Consider the following 27,750-nt stretch of genomic DNA (forward strand, 5'->3'; position numbering starts at 1 on the left):
ATGAGTGTAACATCATGGTTCCTGGTCAGCAGCTCTGGCACCCGGCACCGCCTCCCACGGGAGATGATCTTCGTGGGCCGGGAGGACTGTGAGCTCATGCTGCAGGTGAAGTTCTGACTCAAGATCTTTATTTGATTGCAGTTGTTTTAGGCCAGCATCAGGGTGAAAGTTTGCGATTTTCATATCAACTTTAGACTTTTCTTGACTCCAGCCCCAAGTCCTTACCTCTTAAGGTGGACAGGCCCATAATTGGGCCCAAATTCGGCCTTAATTTGATTATTGTTTACTTCATCTCCTTGTCATGTGTAGTATGTTATTCTGAACTAGGATCTGAGCATATCCACACAAAACTTAATTTGGGTCTGGTTTTTAGTCTTGCCAAACAGCAACAGTAAAGTTGGTTTATACAAAGACTACAGCACTCCAGCTACAGTCAAAGGGTTAGATTTACAGTTACGGTTAAAGGTGCAATCTGTGGGGCGCTTAGGTGGCGTAGCGGGTTAAGCATTGACCATGTAACCGCAGAGTTCCCGGTTCGATTCCGGCCGGGGACATATCCTGCATGTCATCCCTCCTCTCTCTGTCACCCATCCTTCCTGTCTAAATCTCTACTGTATCTGTCAATAAAATGAAAAATATGAGTGGGACTGCCCCACTAAAAATTAAAAAAAAGGTGCAATCTGTACGTCCACTGTGCCCAGTGGTAACAAGCCAAAGAACAGATCGATCTGAATTTTAAAAAAAGAACATAATCAAGTAGATTAATCTAGAGATTAGGACTCTCGCCTATTTTTTCCACGGACCTCGCGTGTTGCAGGCAAAACCCAAGATAGGGCTGGCAGTAGCAGCTCCGCAGTTAGAGCCACAGAAGACACAGCCAGTATGGAAGGCAGCCACAGCAGTTCCGCACACGCGCTGCTGAGGTTGACGCTTGCGGTGTAATACCTTGCCGTAATACCTATGTAATGTAATGTAATCCTATTGGAAGCTAACCCTATTACCTATTGCATTTTAATTAGAAATGGTATCCTTTAGCGCAGATAACTGGAAGGATCGTCGTTCATGGGGTGCTATTTGTACTCCTCCTCCCCTGACGTGGAAATGAAGGGACGCTCTTTGTGTTTGTAACTGTTGGTGCAAAAACAATTGAGGTCATTTAGAGATGACTGTTGTAGGTGGGATGGAACAGGCTGATGAAATTACTGCAATCTCCGGCAGTTATGCCCAAGAGGTCACGAGTAATACAAACACCAGACGGTACTCCTTCTCCTCTCTTCGTCGAGTTGTGGTTCATGAAAGATGACGAGTTGCCCAAAGTCAGGAGATGTCTCTATCTACTATATTCTCCTCTGAAAGCATGCTTAGTTTTTCCACCATGCCAAAGTTTGCTGAAGGAAAACAAATCTTTGACCCGCGTATTTTCACAGTGCAGTAGCAAACACAGTTTATGTTGTCGTTAGAGTCAAGGCTGTTTCCTTTGGACAAATGGGAGGGAAAGGCTGTTTTTAGAGTACCCTGATTGGCTAGACTGCATAGTGGGGAAATTAACCTCAAACACAACAGGAATCATTGAAGGAAGTAGACGCCTTCCAACAAAGGATTGTGAGGAAAGGATTTTAATGAGATGGCACATGGTGATAAGGGATGTTAGTGTTCTATCCGCGTGCGATGAGTACCTATTGACATGTGCTTGGACCAATAACAAAGTCATTTAAAATGATTGGTTTCCACTCAACTTCTAGAAATCACGCCGATTTGATGGAGGAAGACAGTCCAGCTGTCAACATAACTCCTGAACCAGAGCTGAGGGAAAAAGAGATGTATTTAGAGTAGGGCAACGGGAGTTGTAAAACATACAGTAACATTGTCCAAAATGCTTTTAAAGGCCTGACAGTTGCCGTGGTCACCAGCTCTGAGATCCTGACGATGCAGAGCTGTCAACCCCTCAGGTTCCTCTGATGTGGCTAGCGGTTGCCAATAGCAACAGCTGAGGTGGACTTTTTTTCCCCCTCATATGGCGGACAGACCTTTGTTGCCATCCGGGAACAGTTGTGTTGTAGTAGCAGGTCCATTGCTCTCACACTCTGTCCTTACAACTGTATCCCAGTTGTATTTCTCTCTCTCACCCTTCCTCTCCAAACCTCTCCTATTCCTCGTGATCAGTCAGATCTTTTCTTCCTTTTGTGTCTGATTTACACCAGCCTCCATATTGTTGGCCACAAATACCAGCCCTTTGTCCCACCTGCCTAATCACAGTGGTGTCTATGTCCAGCACTATTCATCGGTATTGTTTAGAGGTGAAAGCTCCCTTATCTGCCTACATTGATGTTATTCTTTGGCTTAAAACATAATTTTAAATATATGACAACAGTTATGGCAGTAATGTTGTGTATTTGTTCATCACACAGGACCTTCATTGGGAGTCCACTATTATTCTAGCCATGTTAGTGTCATAGAGGGTCCTGTACAATACGGGGCCCTCACTTGAGGTTGGCCCATGGTTAGGGTGGAACTACGACTCTTTGTGTCCTGTGTGGGGTACCAGCATCACTAGGCCATCATTATGTGGAGTAAGTTATTTGTATTGCATCTAGCCCAGCAAATTGGGAATGACAGCAATGCAGCTAGCTTCAGGGCACTGTCCGAAGAACTCAATACGTTTGGCTGGATGAAGACTCCTGACCTATTTTGTCATAGGAAATCCTTTTCAAACATTACCTACTTTTTAGTAGTAATTTTTTTAGTGCTTTTTGGGTGTTATACATAATATATTTAATCTAGGGGTCTCGAGCTCTATTCCTGGTATGACATTTTCCGAGAGCGAAATCTGTTGTGGTATTTAAAAATGGCGGTTAGCGGTGAACTCTATGAACATGGGATGACGATGTTGTGACCAATCAACGGTCTGCAGCGTCACATGTCACACACAGCCTGGCAAAATGTACGTTTCGCTATCCCTTCCGAAGCGTATCTAAATCGGCCTGGCTCAGCCCGGCTTGGTTGGCAGTGTAGAAAGCAAAACAAACCGTGCTCACACGGTACGGCACGGTACGGTAGTGGAAAAGCGCCAGTAGAGTCCTGCATCGGGTCGGGGACCTACAGTACCCTGTGAACGGTAAACTGCCAATAAATCTAAATGCGGGTGGATTTCTTTTTGACACTCTGTAAAACCGTGGGTTGGGTTGCAGACAGTCCTAAACAAGCATGGTGGGTCGGGTTTAATTGTGTCTTTTGTGTTGCCCAGTCATTTAATTCTGACATCAGACCTGTACCAGAGGGAGACAGACCACATGCTCTTGAGAACTATCAATGACAATGTTACTTTCTCCCTATTGGCTTGTATCAGGCTAGGTTTTGGGTGAGGGTCGTTAAAATGGACCCATACAGAACTCTAGTGTGATGCATATTTTTGCTCAGCACTGATACACCTGATCTAACCAACCAAGAAACTACTTGACAAATTGATTATTTTTAATTTTTTTACATTATTATTCTTTTTATTTTTTTACACGAATAACAAAGAACAAAAAAGACAAATTGAGGTTTGTATGTTTGTTTGTATGCTTGATCCATAAAAGGAAATGTTGCAATATTGAGGCACATGGCTAGACAAGACATTGCAGAAGTATACAGCCTATCACCTCATGGGGTCTTTTTGCTTAGCTTCAGCTTCAGTTAAAGAGGCTGTATAATTGAAGGATGGTGGAAGGGATGAATAAAAACATGAATGTCAACAGCACGGCCGCTGACGAGCTGCACCGCTGTCCCTCTTTGAAGTGTCATGCTGAAGTAGGTAATGAGGAAAGAGCCAGCTCAGGCTCTGGTAATTACAGTATGTAATGTGGACGTTTGTTCTATGAGGTAATGAGGAGTGTTTCACTTAGATCCTGTCAGTGCTTTTACAAAGATCACTTAAGTACATTTTAAGTTGGTATGAATGAGAGAAAAGGGGCTGATAAAAATAGATTCCTACAAGATGGATGGGTGACTGACAGAGGCATCTTAAATGAGATCACTATTTCCTACATGAATGTCATTGTATAGTTATTGATAATTTTTCCATTTCATATTCATCGTTCTCCATTTCCATGTACATCGTTCTCCATTTCTATGTACAGTATGGGTACAGTATGCTTGGTTTTGGTGATATATGGTTGCAATACAGTACATGTGTTTATTTTCTGTGGCCTCTGAGCGTGAGTCTTCAGTTGTTTTCTGTAGTGTGTAAAGCTTGGGACAAACTTCAAGTTCAGTATCAAGGTCTTCCACTGTTCACACCTTCATCTTTACATCAACATCCCATCAACTGGGGCACTTTGTGGCGTAATGCATTAAGCGGCGCCCATGTAGCTGCAGGGTTCCCGGGTCAAGTCCGGCTGCGGTCATATCCCTTATCCCATCAACTACTATAGTATGGACGGACAAAATTAGCATTTGGAAATGGAGAACGATGAATATGAAATGGCAAAATGATCAATAACTATACAATGACATTCATGTAGGAAATAGTGATCTTATTTAAGATGCCTCTGTCATTTACAATTGTGGCATAATGTGAATGTACATTTTAATCATTTGATACCGTTAACGAGTTTTCCTCACATACCCTAAAAGCCTTTCGGGAGCGTCTCACAGACACAAGACAAAGCCAAAAACGTTTAGTATGCATGTTAAATTATTAATGTTAAAACGCTAATATATTTGTGAATACGCTTGCTTGAACACATGAAATGGGATGCCGTGTGGTCATGAGGCATGGGTGGGATGAGTTATGTGTACATAGGATCCTCTGAACAGAGTCCTGTATCCTTCACACTGCCTGACCGTCAGTGGCAGATCAATTAGTGGCAGTTTTCATCTGCTCCTCATTTCCATAGTGTAGATGTGGTCAACCAGGTTAAAGAGAGATACACGTTTACATTTTGGCCTAGCTTTCAATGGTTAGAGTCTGTCACCTAATGAATGCAGGAGGTTCAATACGTTTTCATTCCAACAGTGCCTGTAGTGAAATAAAATCAACCCTGTCACATTCCAAATAGACTGGGTGTGCCAATTATTTTAAAAACGAGTTTGGAACCGGGAGTGTTATGATGTTTTTAACCACTGCTCGCGCTTTTAATTAAGTGGAAGGAAAATGGAGCCCTATAGCTGGAAAGGGTTATTTGGATCTGGACTGCCTGTAAGTCGTTCCGGGTACATTTGTATTTCTTGTCTGCATCCGTAACAATACACTTCCTATTAAGAAGTGTGTTGCTTAGTTTGGAGGAGCAAAATTATGTCATATCACTATTAAGAATATAGCGTAAATTGCAGAATGCAAAGTATTGCATTCCTACTCGTGGTTCTATACATCCGGCAATGGTTCTCATTAATGTGATATTGTATCATTTCTATCTAGAACAGTCATTTTACAGTAGACCTGCGCTGATATTCACACACTCTCTTTTCTTTGGCAGTCTCGAAGCGTGGACAAGCAGCATGCTGTCATCAACTATAATCCAACTACTGACGAGCACCTGGTGAAAGACCTTGGGAGCCTCAATGGGGTAAGTGGCAGTGGAGGGGCAGAGAGGATGGCACAAGGACTCTCTTTCGCTTAGATTGTGGGTTCGATTCCCGTTGGGACCATATATACTGAAAATGTATGCAATGTAAGTCGCTTTGGATAAAAGCATCAGCTAAATGTCATATATGTATATTATATTACTCTCCTTAAATTACTTGCTATACTGAAAAAGATGAAAACCGGCTTAGATGTTACAGTATTCTGTAAGTGGTTCTAAACCTAGAGATACTGGATAAGCACATTATATATGAACTTACATCCGACTATCTCTTTAGTCGTTTCATAAGTTAATTCTATCTAAAGAAGCAGGGAATTACTTGATGTAAAAGCTTTAACATTGAAGCTGTCCTACAAAGACGGATTTTCGGTCTGCTCGTTGAAATGTACTCTGTCTCATGACTGAGTGAATTATGTGTTTTCATTGCTATTACTTATTATGTCATGGCAACTGCATGTCCAAAAATGCTGAGGCCATTTTGCTGTATAGTCCCCCCCCAAAAAGGGGCCTTTTAGGAAAGGCTGTTAGATAGAGTGACTGGTTGGGAAATGTTTAAATGTTTCGCTTTTAATACTACAACAGCCGTGCCTATTTTACCTACTAGTAGAGACGCCTTGGGGGTCAAATAGACCCCCTTTGTAGAATGTAAATCTGCTATTTACACACAGAGATCACTAGAGCCTGCCTCCTACACACAAAAACTGCAAAACAGCTTTATAGCTACTATCTTATCCTGAAGTGATTTTGAAAATGTAAGGATACTGGGTGGTAGAACGTACATATCTAGGAAAAGGCATGAAAGGAGGGTTTTGAAATTTGATCGAGTGCAAAGATAGAATTAGTTTTTTACTCACAGGGGTCACCGTGACCCCTCACGGCTCATCTAGTGTTAAATATTATAGGAGGGCTCTGTTTGTGTGCTGATGAAGACTTCCCTCAGCTGTGGGAGGGTGTAATGGATGCATTCCAAGTAGCGCTCAATGGACTGAATCGATCTTGTCAAATTAGCAGTGCCAGCAGTGGGCGAAGGACCTGTAAGGACCTGTATCTAAGATCACCACTCCCATTTATCTCTGGATGGGATTTCTATTGTAATTATGTGGTCCAATGCTATCTCACAAGGTGACCCCCAAATATACAGTTGTTAAATGTGGGGCCAGGAGTTTTTCCTGGCCATGTGATCTGATCAGAATGTTTGGCCCATTCCTGCTCGTGTTGATATCAAATAATGTATATAATAATATAATAATATAATTATAATAGCAGCTGATTGAGCCTTTGGGGTTTTGGGCAATTGGGTTGGTTATTAAATCACTGTTTTGATGAAAGGAATGGCTGGTATCCATGGCTTCTAATACTAAATCGGATATGTTGTGTATCTTGTCTTCTCCTTCAGACCTTTGTGAATGACTTACGGATCCCAGACCAGACTTACATCACCCTAAAACTGTCTGATGTCATACGCTTTGGATATGATATCCTTTTCCTAAACTGAGATTAATCTTGTCATAGAAATTGGTTCTCTTTATAAGAATTGGACCCACTGTTTCAACAGAATGGGATGGATTTAGTTGTTTTCTCTGTTAGTTACCTTGAATTCAGATGTACGCAGCCTTTTCAAGGAGAATAGAGAGGACTTTCTTCTCAATAATAATATAATAATAATATAACTTTTTATTTGTATAGCGTGTTTGTGAGTGAGGCTGCAGAGGTGTAGGGCGTTGGGATGACATGTCATGTTTTTATATCATGTTCTTATATCACTATGCACTTCTGGTTAGATGCTAAACTGCATTTCGTTATCTGGTACTTGTACTCGGCAATGACAATAAAGTTGAATCTAAATTAATCTAATGTAATCTAATCTAATGACACCAGTCTGATTCAGGGTCCAGATGCATGTCGTTGAGTTGAGTTATTTCCTACCAGTTCAACAGAGTGGGACTTTGTTTGCTCTGAGGCTGTTTACAAGAATAGTGGGAATTCAAGACACAGAATGTTAATGGGTTAATGTTTAATCCCAAAATGTGTTGATTTCATTGAATGTTTTGAGAATGTCTCAAATTGGGTCAGGACAAGACTTTTTTTTTTATTGTGTCATAGAAATAACCATGTTCACAGTCATGTTTCGTGAGCTTAGAATTATAAGGTTCTATCGGCGTTTAGGGTAGTTCAGAGATATTGAGCGTCAAAGTTTTTACGTTCCATTATGTTTTGTGAGATGGAACCTTTGTATTTTATGAATTACTAACTAAAAAATGTCAGCATTTAAAAAATAACACCACACAGGCATTAATAAACAACATTTTGACCCAAAATTTAGATATAACCTTATAATTCTAACGTCACCATTTGTCTGTGATGTATTCCCACTTGTGAAGTTGGCTGTTACCTTAATTCAGGATGTACATGCCCATGTGTATGTTCTGGAAAGGAGTCAGCACAAAGTTCCAGAGGAAGCACTCAAGGTTTGTCTGTATTATATTGTTGTGTTGTTTATATGTGTATTTGTATGAATTAAGAGTAAACATTGACAGTATTGAGTATTGACAGTTTGGGATATTTACTGTTCATTATTTATTTTTTTACCCCAATGTTAACCTCAGTTGTAGGAAACACCAACCCTATATTGATACAGTCCTCCCACCTCTGCTGAATTAGTCTATGGCAATTTGTCTGAGTATTGTTGCGCCCCCTGCTGTTTTAGCATGAGAAGTACACCAGCCAGTTGCAGATGGGGCAGATGAAGGTAGCAGAGGGGAAGAGATCTGAACCCCTGGATGACAAGTCCAAACTAGAGAAAGTGGGCCAAAAATCTCTATCTCAAGGTAAGCTATGGCAAAAGGTGATTGTTTGACTGCTCAGAGTGTAGAACACAACAGGATCTTATAGGAAATATTGCCTGTTTAGCTTTAAATTGTTTTAATCTGAAAACGGTTATGCTTACATATTGTATGCTTGTGAGTTGTTGTTGAGAAGCAATGGGGAAGACAGAAAAGCTGCTATGACAACTCTGGCTACCTTTGCTTACCTCTCTTGTACTGTATGGCATGCAGGCTCTGACCAACTCTGACTCACAACACAAAAGAAGATAAGACAACCACTAATCTCCCCCTTTTTAATTTCCCAGTATGTTTTATCCCTCATCAAAGCGTATGTCTGCCAGGGGGTCCATGTGATCATATTGACTGACATACCTGTTTGGCTTTTAGCTCATGATAGTCCAGGGATTTGGGACATCATTAGGTACGTTAAACATAAGAGTGCTTGCTATTTCCTTTTCTCCCCTCCCCTCCCCTCCCCCTACTCTCTCTCTCTCTCTCTCTCTCTCTCTCTCTCTCTCTCTCTCTCTCTCTCTCTCTCTCTCTCTCTCTCTCTCTCTCTCTCTCTCTCTCTCTCTCTCTCTCTCTCTCTCTCTCTCTCTCTCTTCAGCTCCCCCACTTTTTCCTTTGGTCGGGATCTGTACAATATTAGCTACGGTAATAACATTGCTAGGTGATAATGTTAGCTATAGCTAGCTATGTACTGTAAACTTCTCTTTGAAAAGCCTATCTGACCCAGTGACTAACACTGACAGATATTGACAGCTGTCAATCTAGAGGGGGAGTGGTTGGGGGTGGGGTTAACCAGCTGTTGTTACCGCCCATTACCTGGCTGTGCAGAAGTGTGAAAAGCTCCAGATCTTTGAGGGACCTTTTCTCTGCTTAGTGATTTCAGGTGTAGCAACTTTCAAATACTCATGTCGTCTTCAATTTGTTTGATGATTTCAATGTATGACGCATCATTTGAAAGCTTACAATCTGTAGTTTAAGCACATGTAAAACAGAAAAATTACTTTGCCTTCTGGTTGCACATTTCACCAGACTGTGTCACATATTGTATATGTGATTTTAGATAGTTTACTTTGTTTGGTTTTGGTTGTATTTGAGGGCAACAGGACCCATTACTTCTGCGTGCTTTGTCTACCTAACATACAGCCGTTTTAATCTAATCTTAAGGATTCTTTTTCTTTTCTTTGTGGGATTACCAGGAGTTTATCAATTTCTTTGGCAGACAACAATTACTTGACATTGACAACACCTCCTAGAATTCTGATCACAGGCCGTTCTCTCAAAATGTGATTCAGCAAAAACCCCAACATGGAATGGATAATGAGCATTTTACTAGTAAGCTTTTCCACAAAGCAAAAAAGAGTCATGTACCTTGACCATGATGTCACCCCCCCCCCCCCCCCCCCTTGTTATCTTTCTCCCTCTCTCTGTCTGCCTCTCTCATCCCATCTCCATGGCAACGGTTGCTGCACCCATAGTCACAGGCAGCTCGCTGGCTTGGTTGATTTCGTTCTGACCTCATGCTAGTTCGCTCCCTGTCCAGCTCTCGGACAGGGTAAACATAACCCTCACACCGTGGTAAATGAATCACTCTAGGCTAACAAGCAGCTAACATAACTGCTTTAGCGGGATGGGCAACCTCGTAACCTCTGTGCCTGGCCTGAAAAGCCGTTTTCCTTGCCCTGATGTAAATACAAGCCAGTGAAATCCAAGTGAATCTATACTGAAATCAGCACGGACATAATCTCCTCTGTAGTGCAGCCTCTCTGCTGGTATAAAGCTCTGAATGTCGCCTCATGGATTTCATCAGTGGGAAACGGTGGATTAAAGATGGCAGCTTTAACATCTGCTGCTCTGCCATTAAATGAGGCCTCATGGCCAAGTGTAATCAGCCTCTTTATTTATAATATATACCATTATGGGGGTGTGTAGCTACAGGGGTTATTAATGGGTAGTTTTGATGGCTGTAAGGAAGCATGTACTGTATGTCTGTCTTTCTGTCTGGCCCTCTTGGAACAGGCTACCTCCTGTTGGACATGAATAGCTGCAATGGAAACATGTTGAATTAAAAAAAAGTGTTGAATACTTATTTCCCCCATTGTACCTGCAGTCTGTCATCTTTATTTATTCTGGTGTTGAAAAAAGTTAAGATTATCACCAAGTTACTCCCAGGAGAGCAATAGAAAAGAAGATGGATGACTGCTGCAGTTTACAGAAACATGTCCCTCTGTGTGTGTGTGTGTGTGTGTGTGTGTGTGTGTGTGTGTGTGTGTGTGTGTGTGTGTGTTTATCAAGTATGTTCAGATTTTATTATTATTTATTATCTTCTAATTTCAATGTACAGTATGTACAGTGCCCTACATACATATTTGAAAGACGAAGCATTTTGCATTTCTCTGAGCTCCATATTCTAACAGTTAGGATTTGAAATCAAACTACTGTGGGGTCAAAGTATTATTCTCATCTTTAATTTAATGTTTGGGTGAGGGTTAACCCTAACCCTAAGAACCATATAATGGCAAAATAAAGTACTATTTTTTTTGTATTATTTAGTATTTTGGTCTACAATCTTTTGCATGCAATAACTGCCTGAAGTCTGCGACCCATTGACCCCTTTTTGCCTACAATTTTAACATCAGGAAACAAAATGCATTTACATTTTCCAGTAAACTTGTCCAGTCAAAAAAATGCAGCTTTTTGGCTCTGAAAAGCTCCCTAGTTATAATGGCAGTATGTATTGTCATATCATCAACATCATTTTATGGCAGCTATACATGGCAGCTATACAGCTATACAAAACCATAGCACCCCTTCCACATAATGGATGAGAGATGGCATGCTGTAATTATTGATCCTTTTTTCTCGTAATCACTCTGGTACAAGATAATATTCATCTTATCTGTTCACAAGACAGACTGCTCTTTTGGTACTTTTTTTAGCAAACTGACCATCCTAACCTGACAATCTTTTTTGAGAATAACTAGAGGTTTGCACCTTGCAGTGAAGTCTCTGTAGTTTGGCTGGTGAGGTATTCTGCGGATGGTAGACTCTGACACATTCACGCCTACCTGAAGAGTGTTCCTGGATCAGTTGTTTTGGTTTAATTAACTATGGTGAGCATTCTTTGGTCATCCTCAGTAGAAGTCTTTCTTGGCCTACAGTCCCGTGGCCCGTTTGCAATTACTGCGCTCACAAGTGCTTTCTTTCTTTTTTTTTTACAATGTTCCAAACTGTTGAATTTGGTAAGTGTAAGGTTTGGGCTATGTTACTGGAATACTTCAATACCAGCAATTTTGGAATACTTCTGGTCCCCCTGTCACTTCTAAATGGTGAAACCATCTGAAAAAATAAAACATTGAATTGAAGCTGAGAATCTCTACTTTACCCTCACTGAAATCAAATAATTGTTTGATTTCAAATCAAAACTACAAAAAGGCAAATAAACTTGAAACTTGAAAACGTGCTGTGTGTGTGTGCTTACAGAGGCTCCAATCTCCCGGCCCACTCCATTATATGGCCAGCCCTCGTGGTGGGGGGAGGATGAAGCGGCCAGCAAAGGACAGCACAGTGAAGGACACAGACCAGAACAAGGTCACTCCGGTCAGTCCCACTTTACTTTACCTTTTCCTTTAAATAATAATAATTGATTGTTGAATTGTGGAGTATTTCCTATTTAAAGGAATACTACAGGTGGAAATTGGTGTTTTGGAATGTTTCTACTTACAGAGATTCCAAAGGAAGGCACCAACTTGGAGCCGGAGGTCAATGGCTCCCTTGCAGAATACAGGGATTCACAGGGCAAGTCGGTCTTTCCCTACCACCGGGAGCCCAGCTACTTTGAGATCCCCACCAAGGAGTTCCATCTACATCCCAAATCGCCTGGGGTGGAGCTCCATGAGATCCCCACCAAAGACACGGACACATCTCCTGTTCCTCCCACTTCCACCACCCCCACTGTCCCCGTGGTGCAGAGTCACGCCTCCTTCACTATCGAGTTTGACAACTGCACCCCAGGCAAGATCAAGATCAAGGACCATGTGACCAAGTTCTCTTCGCGCCAACGTAAGCATCAACAAGCGCCATCTGGGAAACCGCTGGCCACCACGCCCACTGAGGTGATGTCAGCCGAGTGCAAGGTGGCTGATTGGTTGGTGCACAGTGATGTTAGCATGATGAGGAGGCGTCCCCCATGTGAGGACGTTTACAGTACCAAGAGTGACCTGGCCATTAACACCAAAACCCTCAAAGGTGAGACTGGAAACATCTTAACGTCTTGTAACTTGGGTGGTGGGGGAAAAGGGTTGGTTCACTTGGTGATATGTTTTTATGTCCCTCATTTGCTGTTTTATGTTGTCGGTTGATAGGACACCACCATGACGACGGGACCCAAAGTGATTCTGAAGACCCTGTCTTGAATGGGAAGCGGAGCAAGTCGCCCCATTCAGCCCAATCACACCAATCACACCATTCAATCCAGTCTGAGCAGTCAGAGCTGTCACACCAGACTGTCCAATCTGAGCTTTCACACCAGTCAGTCCAGTCACACCAGTCAGTCCAGTCACACCAGTCAGTCCAGTCACACCAGACAGTCCAGTCAGTCCAATCACACCAGGCAGTCCAGTCAGTCCAATCACACCAGGCAATCCATTCAGCCCCATCACAGCAGTCAGTTCAGTCAGAGAGGTTACCCCAGCCTGGGGAACAGTTTTCCCCACCCAAACACCCTCCAGCCTCCCCTGTGGCCCCCGAGAGGCCCCTGTCACAGAGCCCCCCAGAGGCCCAGTCCCCCTCCCTCGGCTCCTCCAAGCACGGCCACCAAGAGCCCCTTAGCCAACAAGCCTTCATCATAGAGTTCTTCGATGACAACCCGCGCAAGAAGCGCTCACAGTCCTTCACACACAACCCTGCCCATGCTGACTCCTATTCTGCTCTCAAAGCTAAGCTGGAGCGACGGAAGGGTGGGGAGAGGCCAGTCTCCATGCACGGGCACATCCCACCCACACAGCAGGTTACAGTTCCTCTGAAGGGCCAGGGCCACAGCGCACCCCAAAGGTCCAGCTCTTTGAAGAGGGAGAAAACAGAGGAACCCCTGAGTGGAGGAAGTGTCTCCTCCTCCTCTGCCTCCGGCCTTTCCTCCCGATCCTCGTCCGGCATCACCATCAAGCCCTTTAGCAGTGTAGGGAAGAAGTCAAAATTGGCCCAGGAGTTTGCAGCAGGATTCCTGAAGGATGAGGGCAATGGCACCTTGTCCCCCACTAGAGATAAAACATCTCCCCCTCCCATGTCTGCACCACCAGTGATGATGTCACCCTCTCGCACCCGCATTCCGTCCCCCTTAGAACCCCCTGCCCCCTCCTCCATCTCTTACCCCTCCTCCCCCTTGCAGCCTCCTGCACTTTCCCACTCTCCCACTCCTGCTCCTGCCTTCTCCCAAACTCCCTCCCTTACCCCCGTCCAGACTGCCTCTCCGGTCCACTCAGCAGTACCCTTTATGCCCCCTATGCTGCCCCTGGGAGTCCGCGGGGTGGTGAGGAACGAGGAGGAGGACAGTCTGAGTGATGCTGGCACTTATACCATTGAGACGGAGTCTCAGGACAAAGACGTGGAGGAGGCACGCAATATGATTGACCAGGTGAGCTTGCAGTGAGCTTGCAGTGAGCCACACTACTCAAGCCCAATTTATACTTCTGCGTAAAATCTACGCCGTAGGCCCGGAGCCTACGCCGTAGCCTACGCCGTACCTTTTCGCGCACCTCTCCGAAAATGTAACTACGCGGCACACCTACGCAGACCGTAAGAACTGTGATTGGTCCGCTTGGTAGCGTCACATGATTCCGATTTCTTTCTTCCGCTTCTCATCCGCTGCTAGACCGCCATCTCCGATGTCTTCTTCTTCTATTGCGTATCATATGTTTGAGTATGATCCTCTGTTGTTCAGTATATAAGCTCCAACTCCATTATGGCCCGCTCCATTTCAGTCGCCATTGTCATACAGATAGCGATAGCAGAGGGAAGGAAACTCTAGTACCTACCCTAACCGGAAAGAAGCACAGCACAGGGGCATAGAAAACACACTGCCAACTAGCGATGTGACGGTGTAATTGCAGGGAGACGCAGACCGACCAACGCAGAACTATAAATTGGGAGAGCCCTTGCGTAGGCTACGGCGTAAATTCGACGCAGAAGTATAAATTGGGCTTCACCCAACATTTTGTCTTGATTGACCAAGTGCCTTGCTTACAATATGTAATTGTATCATTCGTATCATCATGTGTCATTAGTAAGCTAATTGGAGAGGGGTACTACAGTTCTAACATGTGGTATACAGAAATTCTATGAACAAATAGTTTGAGGGATGCATGCACGCAACCTCCTCCCCCTACCCAATCTCTCATCCCCCTCCTCCTGCTGACCCTTGCAAAGTGCCCCTTTCTCCTTCCTCATGCATGGTCTGTCCCTGACAGGTGTTTGGTGTTCTCGACTCACCGGAATACAGTGATGTGACTGCAGGAGTGTATAGACCTGTAATAAATGATGGCAAGGACGCGCAGGCTAGCCTCCGGCATAGCGACGGTAGCACTATGGATCAAATGGCAATGTCTGTGCATGGCTTATACCCAGCCTCCTTCAGTGGTGCCCCCTCAGGCCCTATTCAGGTAATCTCACTGTCCTACAGGAGAAATAACAGATGCCATGTTCCAACCCCAAATGTATGCATGTTTATAATTTTCTCCTTGATATCCCTTTGGCTTGTACGGTGCATCTCAATACCATTGATATACATATGCAGTACATATAGATACTGCTAACTACTGACCTTTCAATGGATTCCTATGAGAGATGTGTTTGGCGCAGTGAATCCAGGAAAGGTACCGGTACTGTCATAGCGTTCATAGCAACATCTAATTGGTGTCATCAACCTTGGCACCAATGCAGACGCAGCCTGTTGCTAAAGTATTTTACATTTTTGTCTGATCTGCATCAGGTTCACGTATTCACCGACCGTGTATGCTTGTAATGTGTCTTCGATTTGGTGAAATCCACCCCCCCCCCAAACTAAATAAATTAAAATAACGAATATGCTTCTGATGTGGCTTGTGGGCTATGAAAAAAAATCAGTAGAAGGGAGAAGGCTACATATAGTAGTAGGAAATAATAGAAACCAAAATCGCATTTTAAAACAGTCTCATTCGGCCAGATGGAATACAAAGTTCAACATGCGTTTCAATGGGGAAACTGCCCTGCATGGCCACATGTTTACAAAATCTCTTGGCAGGATTGCTCACCTGCTCATTACAGCGTACTGTCAGGTTTTGTGCAATGTTGCCATCCGTTGCCATCAACATTTGGCTTCAACTGTTTTATTTAGATGCAGTCTGCTAACAATGCATCACTGGAGGGGCCTAAGTGGGTTTCTCGGTGGGCAAGCCTCGCAGACAGCTACTCCGAACCAGGATCTACTCCACCTCAAGGGGAATTTGCAGAAGGAGGTGAGATATCTGCATTGACTGTTCAGAACTTCTGCCAGCAAACTGAAACTGAATGAGATATGTCTGTTAACTTGATGATATTAAAATAATTCTTTCTTTGTAGATTTGCGATTCATGAATCGGTCGATGGTGAGCCACACTGTTGATAACTCGGAATCAGAGGGAAGCCAGAGTTCTAGAACCAGAAGGCTCCTACCCCAGGTGCCTCCTCTAGACAAGCCAGAGAGTCCTACCCCAAGCATCCTGATCCGGCACGACCTTTATCAGGGTCATGAACCCATGGATAGGGGCTCTGGCACACCCCGTCAGCAGGACACTAGCCAGAGGTTGTCTGTCCAGGACGATGTGGACCCAGACAGCCTGAGTGATGCCAGTCGCTCAGACGACGGCTCTATCCTTGAGAGGACCAGGAAGAACCAAGCGAGGAAAGGGGCTGCTACTACCTCACCACATGGGGAAAGTGGACCTCAATACAGGGGTCAAGATAAGCTGTCTCCTTCTACCAAATCCACCTCCTTCTATATTGGATCTGAGGACAGCTTGGGCAAGCAAGACTTGGCACGGAGCCCTGTTCTGGGTCAGTCTGAGAATGGACGAGATCCCTCAGCCAAAACATCCCCAACCACAGTTCTGATTAGGCACCTGAGCAGCCACGAGCCCCGTAGACCAGGTGTTAAGCCTAACAACTCAGCCCCTAACCTTCACTCCCAGGACAAGGACGTCGTACCCACAAAAGACAACCCCACCGGCTCCTCCTCTTTTGTGAGACAGGAGAGCTTCACCAAAGAGCGAGCGAGCGATGACAGGCAGATCAAGAGGCTACCCCACATCTCAAGCCACCCCACCCTAAGGGACATGGAGCAAAGGAGAGAGGCAGTCCAGGAGACACAGCCCTTTCTCAGGGAAGCAGAAGGTGCTCTCGCCTCTCTGGAGGTCAAGTTCCCATCATCAGGCTCTGGCCGCAGCTCAAAAAGAGGAGGTTCCTCCAGCCACATGGACGACTCTTTATCCGGAGAATCAGATGTGGACACTGCTAGCACTGTAAGCCTGGTTAGCAACAAGAACACTCCCGTCACAGCAACCAAGAAGAGAACCGTTGTCAGTGGCCTCCAGAAGGAGAGGTCCTCTTCCGGCCCGTCGATCCAGGAGAAAGGCCGCCAGCCCACAGCCCGTGAGCGACTGTCCGAGAAAAGGCGCAGCCATGTGGCTTCTGATAACTCCAGCAAGGCAGAGGTAGGCAAGCGGTTTCATATGCGCCGCAGCACAGGTAACCGTGGCTCCCTTGACCTCTCCGAGGGTCAGCAGAGTTCTGCCCAGCACAGCACTGGCGCAGCGTCTGACCATGAAGCCGGCACCTGCATTGCAAGTCGCAACAAGAAGCTCATTGCTCCTCTGCATAAAGAGGACGACGCAAAGACGGCCAAGACTGCAGCACAGCAGGTGCTTACCCGGTCAAATAGCCTTTCGGCGCCAAGACCCACTCGAGCATCCATGCTCCGTCGGGCACGCCTGGGCGAGACCTCTGACAATGAGGGCGCTGAGACGGACAGGGGGTCTCAGAACTCAGATCATATCAGTGGACCCTCCAAGGCATCTGCAGACGCAAAGAAGCTCTCCAGACTGGACATCTTGGCCATGCCCAGGAAGCGCACAGGCTCCTTTACTACACCCAGCGACAACGAGTCGTCCTCCACAAGCAGGCCAGGATTCACCAACCGGAGTGCAGAGTCTGCTGGGTCGGCGAGGAAGGCATCGGTTGGTGAGGCCAGGCAGGGGGCTGCCAGAGGGGCCGGAGCTCCAGGGAAGCAGCCACTGACTCGTACCCGGTCCAGTGGTGCGAAATACTCCAGCACTACCAGTGAGTATCGGCCATCTCATTTAGATTTTCTGTTTTTTCCAAAATCTTTTTAAGACATGGCATAGCTTGCACAATACAATTTAGGCATACATTGTTGAAAATAATATATTTAAATTCAGTTGGTGATATTTTATATGGAACTTTGTTAATGAAGTAGCTGTAAATATGATCTTGTCACACACACACACACACACACACACACACACACACACACACACACACACACACACACTTCCTTCATTACATCTTCACCACAATTAATTACTGATCTAACATGATTTCATAGGTGAAATCAGGACTGCTAAAACAGTTTCACTTAATCTAGTCAAGACAGATCAGTGATCGAACTCATGGGAGTTGGGAAAAGTGCATTTTGTGTCAAGCACAGAGGCATTTCCATATTTGGAACAGTGCCTCTTAGTGAGAAGACATTACCTTTTCTGCCCTTTAGAGTGAGTCTGATTCAGTCTCTCAGGTGAGTAGCATGCTCATGCTGGGCAATTAGTATTCTGGCTAATATTCCAGTAGGAGCTTTGTTCTGTTGGTATGAAGCAATGTGATGCCCTTTGGAGCCTGCTGTGATTACCATAGAAATACAGCGTGTGTCTAGACATCATCACAGACACAGTGCTATTCACCATCATGCCAGTTCTATTTATTTTGATGTACAAGTAAGATTTGGAACATACTATAAAGGGTTACACATATTGAAATGAATATTATGGACTAGCATTTGGGATCCCATGCTACGGTGGTTAAATAAATCAATGGGAAAAATAAGCAATGGATATAATATGGACACTAACTACAGTGCAGCTAAATATATTTCAGTTCTTACCATAATACTGTACCTCTCTCTGAACTCTCACATTTTTCTGTTAGGTTCCCGTCGAAGGCAGAAGGGTTCAGACTACACGTCCACATCTGAGGAGGAATATGAGGCCAGTTCTGGCACACCTAAACAGAAACGCTCCCACGCGTCTACCTCTACACAGACGCCTCGTGGCCAGAAGGCTGCAGTGGCCCGGTCCAAGTCAGTGTCTCTGGAGACTGAAGAGGACGAGGTCCAGAACGAGGCAGACCATTACCAAAACTGGTCTACACATAGTGCCGAGATCGCAAAGTAGTGTGACCTAGCATTTACTATGCCTTGACAGTATAGCCTGAAACCACTTACTATAACTATACCTTATCTATATACAGTGGGGGAAATAAGCATTTAACACATCAACCATTTTTTAAATCACCATATTTCCATTGCAGCTATTCCCATGAAATCTAGCCCAGGCATTGGTATTAACTCAATAAAACCACACAGCTAAAGAAATTGTAACATTCCAATCCATAAAACAACCCTACGTACAATAAAGTAGAATGACACAGGAAAAATGATTGAAGACCGTAAGAAAAACCACTAAACCAACTCATGCCTCTAATGAGTTGTCCTACCTGTGCTAATTAGAGTCAGCTGGGTTAGTGCATGTTGGTGGGTAAGTACTTCCACTCTTTGAAAAAGGGTTACCCACCTCTGAATGCAAGTAAATACATTTCAGTTAGCGTGTTCAATACTTCTTTCCTGTGTCATTCCCCTTTATTGCACATAACTCTTTGTTATGGATTGGAGTGCTACAATTTATTTTGCTATATAAACCCCTCAAAAAAAGTTCGGAAACACTTTTTTTGTTGATTATTCCTCCCCTTTAATAATACCAATTGGTATTGTATTTTATATCGTTGGAAAGCCTGATTAGTCACCTTTACAACTTGTAAGGATCATGCATTCGTGGAATGAGCAACACAGCTAAACGTGTGGGTAGCGGCCCAAAAATATTTCCCAAAATCCCCTATATTCTTCTGTTGGTATTCACTCTCGTTTTGAGTTGCTTGGTGGATTGGATGATTGCACTCTCCCACAGTAATAAGGAAAAAACAACACATATTGGCACATTTTTACACTTTATTAATTTTACATTGTCAGGGACCTCAGTAGTGTGTGGAAGATCCATACGCAGTCACAACAGCTTGGCACCTCCTCCTCATGCTGGTCACCAGCCTGGTCACACACTGCTGTGGGACAGCATCCCATTCCTCAACTAGGATTTGCCGCAAGTCAGCCAACATGGTTGCGTTGGTCACTCTGGCACGTACAGCACACCCAAGCTGATCCCACAAGTTCAATTGGGTTGAGGTCTGGACTCACGGCAGGCCATTCCACCCTCTCCACTCCCAAATACTGGAGGTGCTCTGTGATGATCCTGGCTCTGTGGGGGCGAGCGTTGTCATCATGGAGGATGGAGTTAGGTCCCAGATTCTGGAGGTATGGGATCGCCACTGGCCCCAGAATATAATTCCTGTCAATTAGGTGCCATTCAGGTGCCAGTCACACACCTGCCAGCACTTGAAGCTCAAAACGAGAGTGAATACCAACAGAAGAATATTGCAGGGGATTTTGGCAAAAAAAATGTGGCCTCTACCCACACGTTTAGCTGTGTTACTCATTCCATGAATGTATGATCCTTACAAGTTGTACCTCATTGTAAAGTTGACTAATCAGGCTTTCCAACGATAAAAAATACAATACCAATTGGTATTATTAAAGGGGAGGAATAATCAACAAAAAAAGCATTTCCGAACTTTTTTTGAGGGGGTTTAGTTTTATTGTCTGGTCTAAATTTCACATGAATAGAAATATGAAAATCAATAAAAAAAATATATGTTGAATTACAAAGACGAGATAGGTGTACCTCAAGGTAACTGTGTATTCAGAGGCATAACATTTGTTTTGATATGATTTACTTGTTTTGATATGTAGGCTCAGTCAGGACTTGGCCAAAGACCTTGCCATCCTGGCCCGTGAGATCCATGATGTTGCTGGGGAAGGGGACTCACAGAGTTCCTCTGGGATGGGAACCACCACCTCCCCCAACTCCATGCCCAACACGCCCGCCTCTACCATGTCTACCCGAGAAGAGGTGCACAAATACCCATAATACACCTCAAACATGCCCCTCCCCCTACTCACATCAGGATTTATAAAGGACAGTATATTGTATACTTTCCCCTTCACTAGGTTACATTGTGTATTACTATACAGTACTTCATTCAACACTAAGGCTGGGTTGCACCAACGTGGTTTAACTTTTAAACTGGTTTAAATCAAGGTTTATCTACTAATCCTGTTGCACCAAACTTTAAACCTGTCGTAAACCGAGCTTAAACCTAGTTTGAATTTAATCCTGGTTTAAATCTAAGCCTCTGGTAATCCAGGTTTAAACCTGGTTTAAATCAAGTCTGTTGCACCAGTAATTTTAAACCTAGTTTAAACCTGGATTAGCAATTATATTAAAACCACCCCTGGAGGAGGTTTTTGTTAGGTTTATTTCAGTTTGAATGGCAATATGGCGGCATATCTGGATGGGAATAGAGGAAAATATTCTCGCAGGAAAATTCAAGACAGATTAAACCCAATTGAATTTTATAACATTTTAATTTTAATAATAATGTTATTGTGATATCATTTCATAATAAGTGAATAATTCAATAGTGAGTTTTCCCAACGGTATAGCTTTACAAAATACTGTTTACTGTCATATACCTTTATGGGAACGTTGGACCAGCATGGAAGGGAGAGGAACTCTCAAACGCCCTCCCAGTTCTGGGGGCTTTATGTCTACTATTTAAATGGATTGTACAGTATCTTCAAACCAATATGAATAATGAATATGAATACACCAACTAAAGAATGTAATTGATTTAGCTGTTCATATTATAGGGTCTGATATCTATTTCAGATGCAATGTCCTGTCCTTTTTACATATATTTTGTGTACCCTTGTAAATGGAAAATTGTCAGCTGTGTGGAATAGCGCTAATGGTACAGGGTAGATTGGTAATAACATTGCTCCCTGTTTTATTTTAGACTCAATGCATGACATTGAGCCATGGTCACAGAATTACATTTACATTTACATTTTTGGCATTTAGCAGATGCCTTATTCCAAAGCGACTTACAATTGATACATTTGACTAAGCAAGTGAATCATCAATTCACCAGTTGTAGCAGGAAGAGTAATCTAGCTCAGGCCAGGGGCCATTGGCAGTCGTCGTGATAGAAGAAAGAGACACTGGAGAAACAGTACGGGGGGGAAGTAGTAATCTTGGTGCTGGGGGGTAGTAGATGTCTCAGGAGGAGCAGTTAAGGTGTAGCCTGAAGAGATGGGTCTTCAGTCTTCGACAGAAGATGGGGAGTGACTCTGCAGTTCTGACAGCCACGGGAAGCTCATTCCACCAGCGGGGAGCCAGTGTAGTGAAGACATAACCGGGCAGCGTGAGGTATGGGGGGTAACCATTGCCTGCAGGTAGGCAGGGGCTGTCCCTCCGTGACAGCAAGGAGAGCAGTCTCAGTGTGCCCAGTCTTGAAGCCAGATTGGTGAGGGTCCAGATGTTCCATCTTCCGGAGATAGTCAGTCAGTTGTTTAGATGCAGCACGTTCAAGGGTTTTGGAAGGGATAGTTGTGGACAGAGGACGGGTCAAGGGTTGGTTTCTTGAGGAGAGGCTTGACTCTGGGTATCTTTAAAGCAGCCGGGACAGATCCTGTAGATAAGGAGGAGTTGATTGCGGTGGTATGGTAAGGAAGGATGTCGGAGGAAATGGATTGGAGGGGAGGGGATGGGATCGAGAGGGCAGGTGGTTGCCCGCTTGGATGTGATCAGTGTGAGAATCTCATCAGGGGAGATGGGGGGAAAAGATGATAGGCCAGAGACCGAGTGTAGAGCAGAGAGTCTGGAAGGGGTATTAGCAGCGTTGGTAGGAGGAGGGGAAAAGGTGCTGCTAATGTCATCAACCTTATTTTCGAAGTAGGTGACAGTCATCGGCAGACAGGGAGGAAGGAGGAAGGGGAGGAGGTGGGTTGAGGAGTATGGAGAATGTGGAGAACCGTTTTTTAGGATTAGACGCAGAAGAATGTATTTTGGAATGATAGTAGGATGCTTTAGCAGCTGAAGCAGAGGAGGCGTAGTTGCAGAGGAGAGAGTGATAAAGGTTTAGGTCATCAGGGGGCCGGTTTTTCTCCATGTCCTCTCAGCTGCCCTGAGCTCTATTCTACAAGCATGTAGTGTTTCAGAGAGCCAGGGAGCTCGAGGAGAGGATCGTGCTGGCTTCAAGGTTAGTGGCCAGAGGGCGTCAAAGGATGAGGTGGGAGCGGACAGGAGGGTGGAGGATGCTGAGTCAGTGGATAGAAGGGAGAAGGATTCACCAGAGGGTAGGGAGGATAAGACAGAAGAAGAGAGGGTGATGGGGTACAGGGTACGTACGTTGCGACGAGAGGGTATAAAGTGGTTAGAGACTGTCAGGGAAGAGGTGGTTTTGAAGGGGAGGGAGAAGGATACAGAGACCACTGCAACCCCGCAGAGGCGGTGGTGCTAGTCGGCCAGCAGAGGTGGAGGAGCGGAGTGAACGGGCAGTTGTATGGATGCTGATCATTGCCTGCATGAAGGAAGGGGCAGCTCCCTTTGCTGCCGGGTAGGCGAGCACAAGGGTCTTAACCTAATGCGAGCTGCTATCGGGAGCCAGTGAAGGGCGCAGAGGAGACGGGAGAATTTGGGGAGGTTGAACACCAGATGGCCAGTAGCATTCTGGATGAGCTGCAGAGGTCTTTTGATACATGTGATAAGTAGGTAAGCTAGCTAGCTATGATTGGAAACAAATTACCGGTAGTATACAGTTATGGAATTTATCACCACTTTGGCTGATGTGATGATGTGACGTGGCATTGTTTGGCTAGTTAACTAGCTGACTCTGTAACATTAGCGTAGCGAATTACACATGAAATTAGTATGCTGGCAGCTGTTTTAATATAAAATAGCCATGCCAAGATAAACCTATAGCTGACTAGTGAGCCTGCATATACCTTAATGCTATTTAAGTGTGAGACGCTGTCTATAATTTAATTAGGCCCATATTTATCTAGCCTACATCGTGATTTTTGTCTGAATCCAAGATGGCGGACACTGAAAATAATCCTGGTTTAAACTAGGTTTAACTAATCCAGGATTAAAATGATGTAACGCGTCAAAATAATGCAACATTTAAACCTAGTTTAAACCTGGATTTACTAAACCTGGATTAAGCCTAAACCTGGATTAATTTAAACCATGTTGGTGCAAAACAGCTTCAGTGTGTTAAACAGCATCCTGGGCCTACAACCCTAAAGAGTGTGTAGAGGCAACTGGCAAGGAAAGTCGTAATCCAAGTGGAACTAGATCTGGTTTGAAGTAAAGAGTACATAATGACCATTGAGGCTATGTGCCACTAAACCACGTCCACCGCCTATAACATAACAATCCCTAATCTGATATCCAATCAGGCTCAGTGTCACGCAAAGGCTCCGTTACCATGCCTTAGATTCTCATGAGGATTTCTTTATTCTCTACTGTACAGAGTCCATATTCATCTTTGCAGGGGGTCCTCCCATCTCAGGTGTATACTTCAGTTACTCATCTGTCTGTCTATCGGCCCCTAACCCTTCCCTTTCTTTCTCCTCACCTCACATAATCCCACCCTATTGCTCTTAACACTCTCCTGATTTGGTGTTGGATTGTCATGTTACAGATGTTTTGTTAGTATTATTTTTTCCTGTTATTTCTGATAGTTGGAGGATGATTTGATGTTCCTGCTTGCAGTTTATGGTGAAAGACCTTTAGGTTCATACGGTAAAGGCTTCTATCCCAGCAATACTAAAATTCACTGCGCACATGAGTGCTCTGCTCTCACCGTTATAATTGCATGTTGGCTTGGTGCATGCATTCACAAAGCACTATTCACCCTGGTCTTTCTCTAGTATAACAACAAATGTTTCACTCCCCTGCAAGTTTTTTGGATCACCGTGCCCTTAAAGTAGAATGTCTTGGGGCACTCTCTTAGTAGTGATGGTCATTGCTGTTTTTCAGAAAATGCAGACCATGCACTTATTCTATTTTCTTTACAGCTGGTCCAACATATCCCAGAGGCCAGCTTAAACTACCAGAAGGTTCCACCAGGTTCTGCCGCTGTCATGGACCTGGATCAAAACATGAATGACCAAGACCTGAGCTCTAAGCAAAGGCGCCCATGGAACCGTGAAGAGGTCTCTGTCCTGTCACCCATTTCTCTTTCACTTTCACTAACTATTTATGATTTGGAAACCAAGGAACTATGACAATAGTGCTGGTTCTGGCTGACAAATGACACTCAAGACACAAATCTGTTGCAGTTAGTTTTAGTCTGCTGGGAATTAGATAACTTTTTTACATTTTTGGCATTAAGCAGATGCCTTTATCCAAAGCGACTTACAACAAATACATTTGAATAAGTAAGTGCATCATTTATCCACCATTGGCAGTCGTCGTGCAAGAAGACGGACGTTTTTTTGTTTGTTATTATTGTTATGACACTGGGGAAACAGTACAGTGGGGTAGTAGATATCTCAGGAGGGACAGTTAAGGTGTAGCCTTAAGAGATGGGCTTTTAGTCTAAGGCGGAACATGGGGAGTGATTCTGCAGTTCTGACAGCAGTGTGACCGGGCAGCGCGACTGCCACATCTACTGCAAACTACAGTACATTGTTTTTTCAGTGAAGCTACTGTACAAGCATTCGGTTTGTTTGACATCCACTGGGTCATGTATTCCCTCCAGGTCATATTGGACAACCTGATGTTAAACCCTGTGTCTCAGCTCTCTCAGGCCATTCGGGAGAACACAGAACAGCTGGCTGAGAAGATGAAGTAAGGGAATTTTGGATGTACCTCCTACTTCTTATTTTTTACAGTAATTGGAAAAGAGAGAACAAATAGTTTCCTCTTTAGTTGTTATCTACACACAATGGATTTGAAATCAAACTATTACTATGAGGTTAAAGTAAAGATTTTCTGATTTTATTTGATGGTTTTTGTGTACATAATTTTGTCAGCCCAAGTACAAGCAAATGCCTCCAAACTCTTTTGATGGAGCTTCATGGTACAGTACAGCAGGACAATGACCCAAAACGTACTGTCCTAGCAAGCAGAAAGTTGTTGACTGGCCATGTCAATCTCCAGATTTATACTATTGAACATACATTTCATTTGCTGAAGAGGAGACGTAAGGCAAAACTAATAAAGGTTAATGTCTTTATGGTGAAAGCAACATGTTAACATCTTAAATAAAAGTGGAGAATCTCTACTTTCACCTCATCGTAAATGTTTGAATTCAAAGCCAAACGTTTGGAGAAAAAACACTTCACTGGCCATCACTTATGCAGGGCACTGTATTTATCTTTCCCTGTCAGGGTTTTATTTCACAACAAGACGGGGGCTTGGGAGGAGATTGAAGCTAAAATCAACGCTGAAAATGAAGTCCCCATTTTGAAAACGTCAAATAAGGTTTGTAAATCTCTTTATTGTTGGTCAAGGATTTTTTAAATCCAATGGGAAAATGTCTCTCTATCATGTTTTGTTTTTCATTCTCAGGAAATCTCCTCCATTCTGAAGGAGCTTAGAAGAGTTCAGAAACAACTAGAAGGTAAGTGTCATGTATAGTAAGGTTTACTCTTTGTTGCCGATATTAAGCATTACAGTAAGTACAACATTATTTGCGTCCTAAATCCTGAAAGTGTTGGGAATATGGAATTATGTTGTTCCTGAAAGGCCATAATATGCATATTTATTATGTCTGCATGCCCTATGTATACTGTCAGACTGAAGCTCAAAACATATCACATAGTAAGCCTATAATGAAGAATCTATTGCGACTGTAAATATTATTGCTTCCACAGTTATCAACACTATCGTGGAACCCAGTGGAAATCCTAAGATGGCCGCCATGGGTGCTGCTGCGGGGGAACAGGCCAAGTCTGCTTCAAAAGAGAAGAAATCCTCCACTAAGCCCACTGGGGACAAACAGCGTAGCTCTGGCCCGTCGACTAGCCCCACCACTTCCAATGCCAACGTCAGCACCAAAAGGGCCTCTCGGGGACCTGATGGGGCAAACTTTAAGGCCTAGTTAGGCTTCTGTAGCACCCCCTAATGGTAACTGCCTTCATTACGCTATAATTTGTAAACCATCATGACACAGCACTGTAAAAATGCATTTTGAGTGGTAAAGTAACTGAGTACCGCCATTTAGAATTGCTTCCATATTGCACAAGCTCGACTGCAAATAGGCAAATCTGCGTAAAAATAAGTTGTATCTTGTTGCTTTCCTTAATAAGTGGATTGTGTACAAAATAATAGCATATGCCTTGTTTACTTGTTCTATGTGTGGTACAATATGTGGGAGACCAGAATTACCCAGATGACCAGGAAAAGACAGGCCACATCCCTATGAGGGTTGTTCCATACACACATTTCGGTCCCCATATTGATAATCATAAAGAAAACACCACCACTGTCCTTGAGAACATGTGCTAGGCTGCTTCACTGATATAGCGTAACAGAGCAACATTACATGGAGAGGGTGCTAGGGTTCTATGCTTGTCTTGTAAAATATAGTTCATTGAATGTTCCTGAGTGACTGGAACCTTGTACTCCTTGGCCAAAAGCTATTGAATGAAATGACTGCCACTCTCTCTTTTTTCTTTAATTGCTATGATTGTCTGATATTGTGAAAATGATTCAAATGTGTTCTATATGAATGTTGTGAGTACAGAATGTTAGAATAGTGCATCATAGAATGTTAGGTTTGAGACTTCTGACCCCAAATGAATACAGTACATAGGAAGGAAAAGAAGCAATCTTGGAATAAATGTCTTTAAAATGCTGCCATTCTGAATGAAGCTGTTAGCTTAGGTCAAACGACAATCTACATTACAGACATGGAGTTATACAGTATCCTGGATTTTGTTGCCGTCATATTCTACTACAGTAGCTTTGGATTGAAATCTAAGAATGATATGAATTTTGATAAGGGTATCTCTTTTATGTTAGATCTTCATGACCTGGAAATTATTCTCTAAAAGTTAAGTGTGCAAGTTGGTGATACCATGCTTAGTGGTG

At 43.8% G+C, this 27,750-nt stretch overlaps 1 protein-coding gene across 1 annotated transcript; it reads left to right on the plus strand.

The window, feature by feature from the left end:
* Positions 1–26,758, plus strand: cep170bb (centrosomal protein 170Bb; the record flags this gene model as incomplete). Its single annotated transcript, XM_080525742.1, has 19 exons — positions 1–105; positions 5,457–5,546; positions 6,961–7,041; positions 7,976–8,032; positions 8,272–8,392; positions 11,879–11,995; positions 12,122–12,643; positions 12,760–14,027; positions 14,860–15,105; positions 15,771–15,885; positions 15,989–17,743; positions 18,626–18,866; positions 20,556–20,715; positions 24,182–24,220; positions 24,729–24,866; positions 25,415–25,503; positions 26,046–26,139; positions 26,227–26,278; positions 26,532–26,758. The coding sequence occupies 19 exons, from the start codon at positions 1–3 to the stop codon at positions 26,756–26,758; spliced, it is 5,517 nt and encodes a 1,838-aa protein (XP_080381868.1).
* Between the last annotated feature and the right edge of the window lie 992 nt (positions 26,759–27,750).

This window comes from Nansenia antarctica (genome assembly GCF_963989245.1).
Source record: "Nansenia antarctica genome assembly, chromosome: 3".
Taxonomy (NCBI): Eukaryota; Metazoa; Chordata; class Actinopteri; order Argentiniformes; family Microstomatidae; genus Nansenia; species Nansenia antarctica.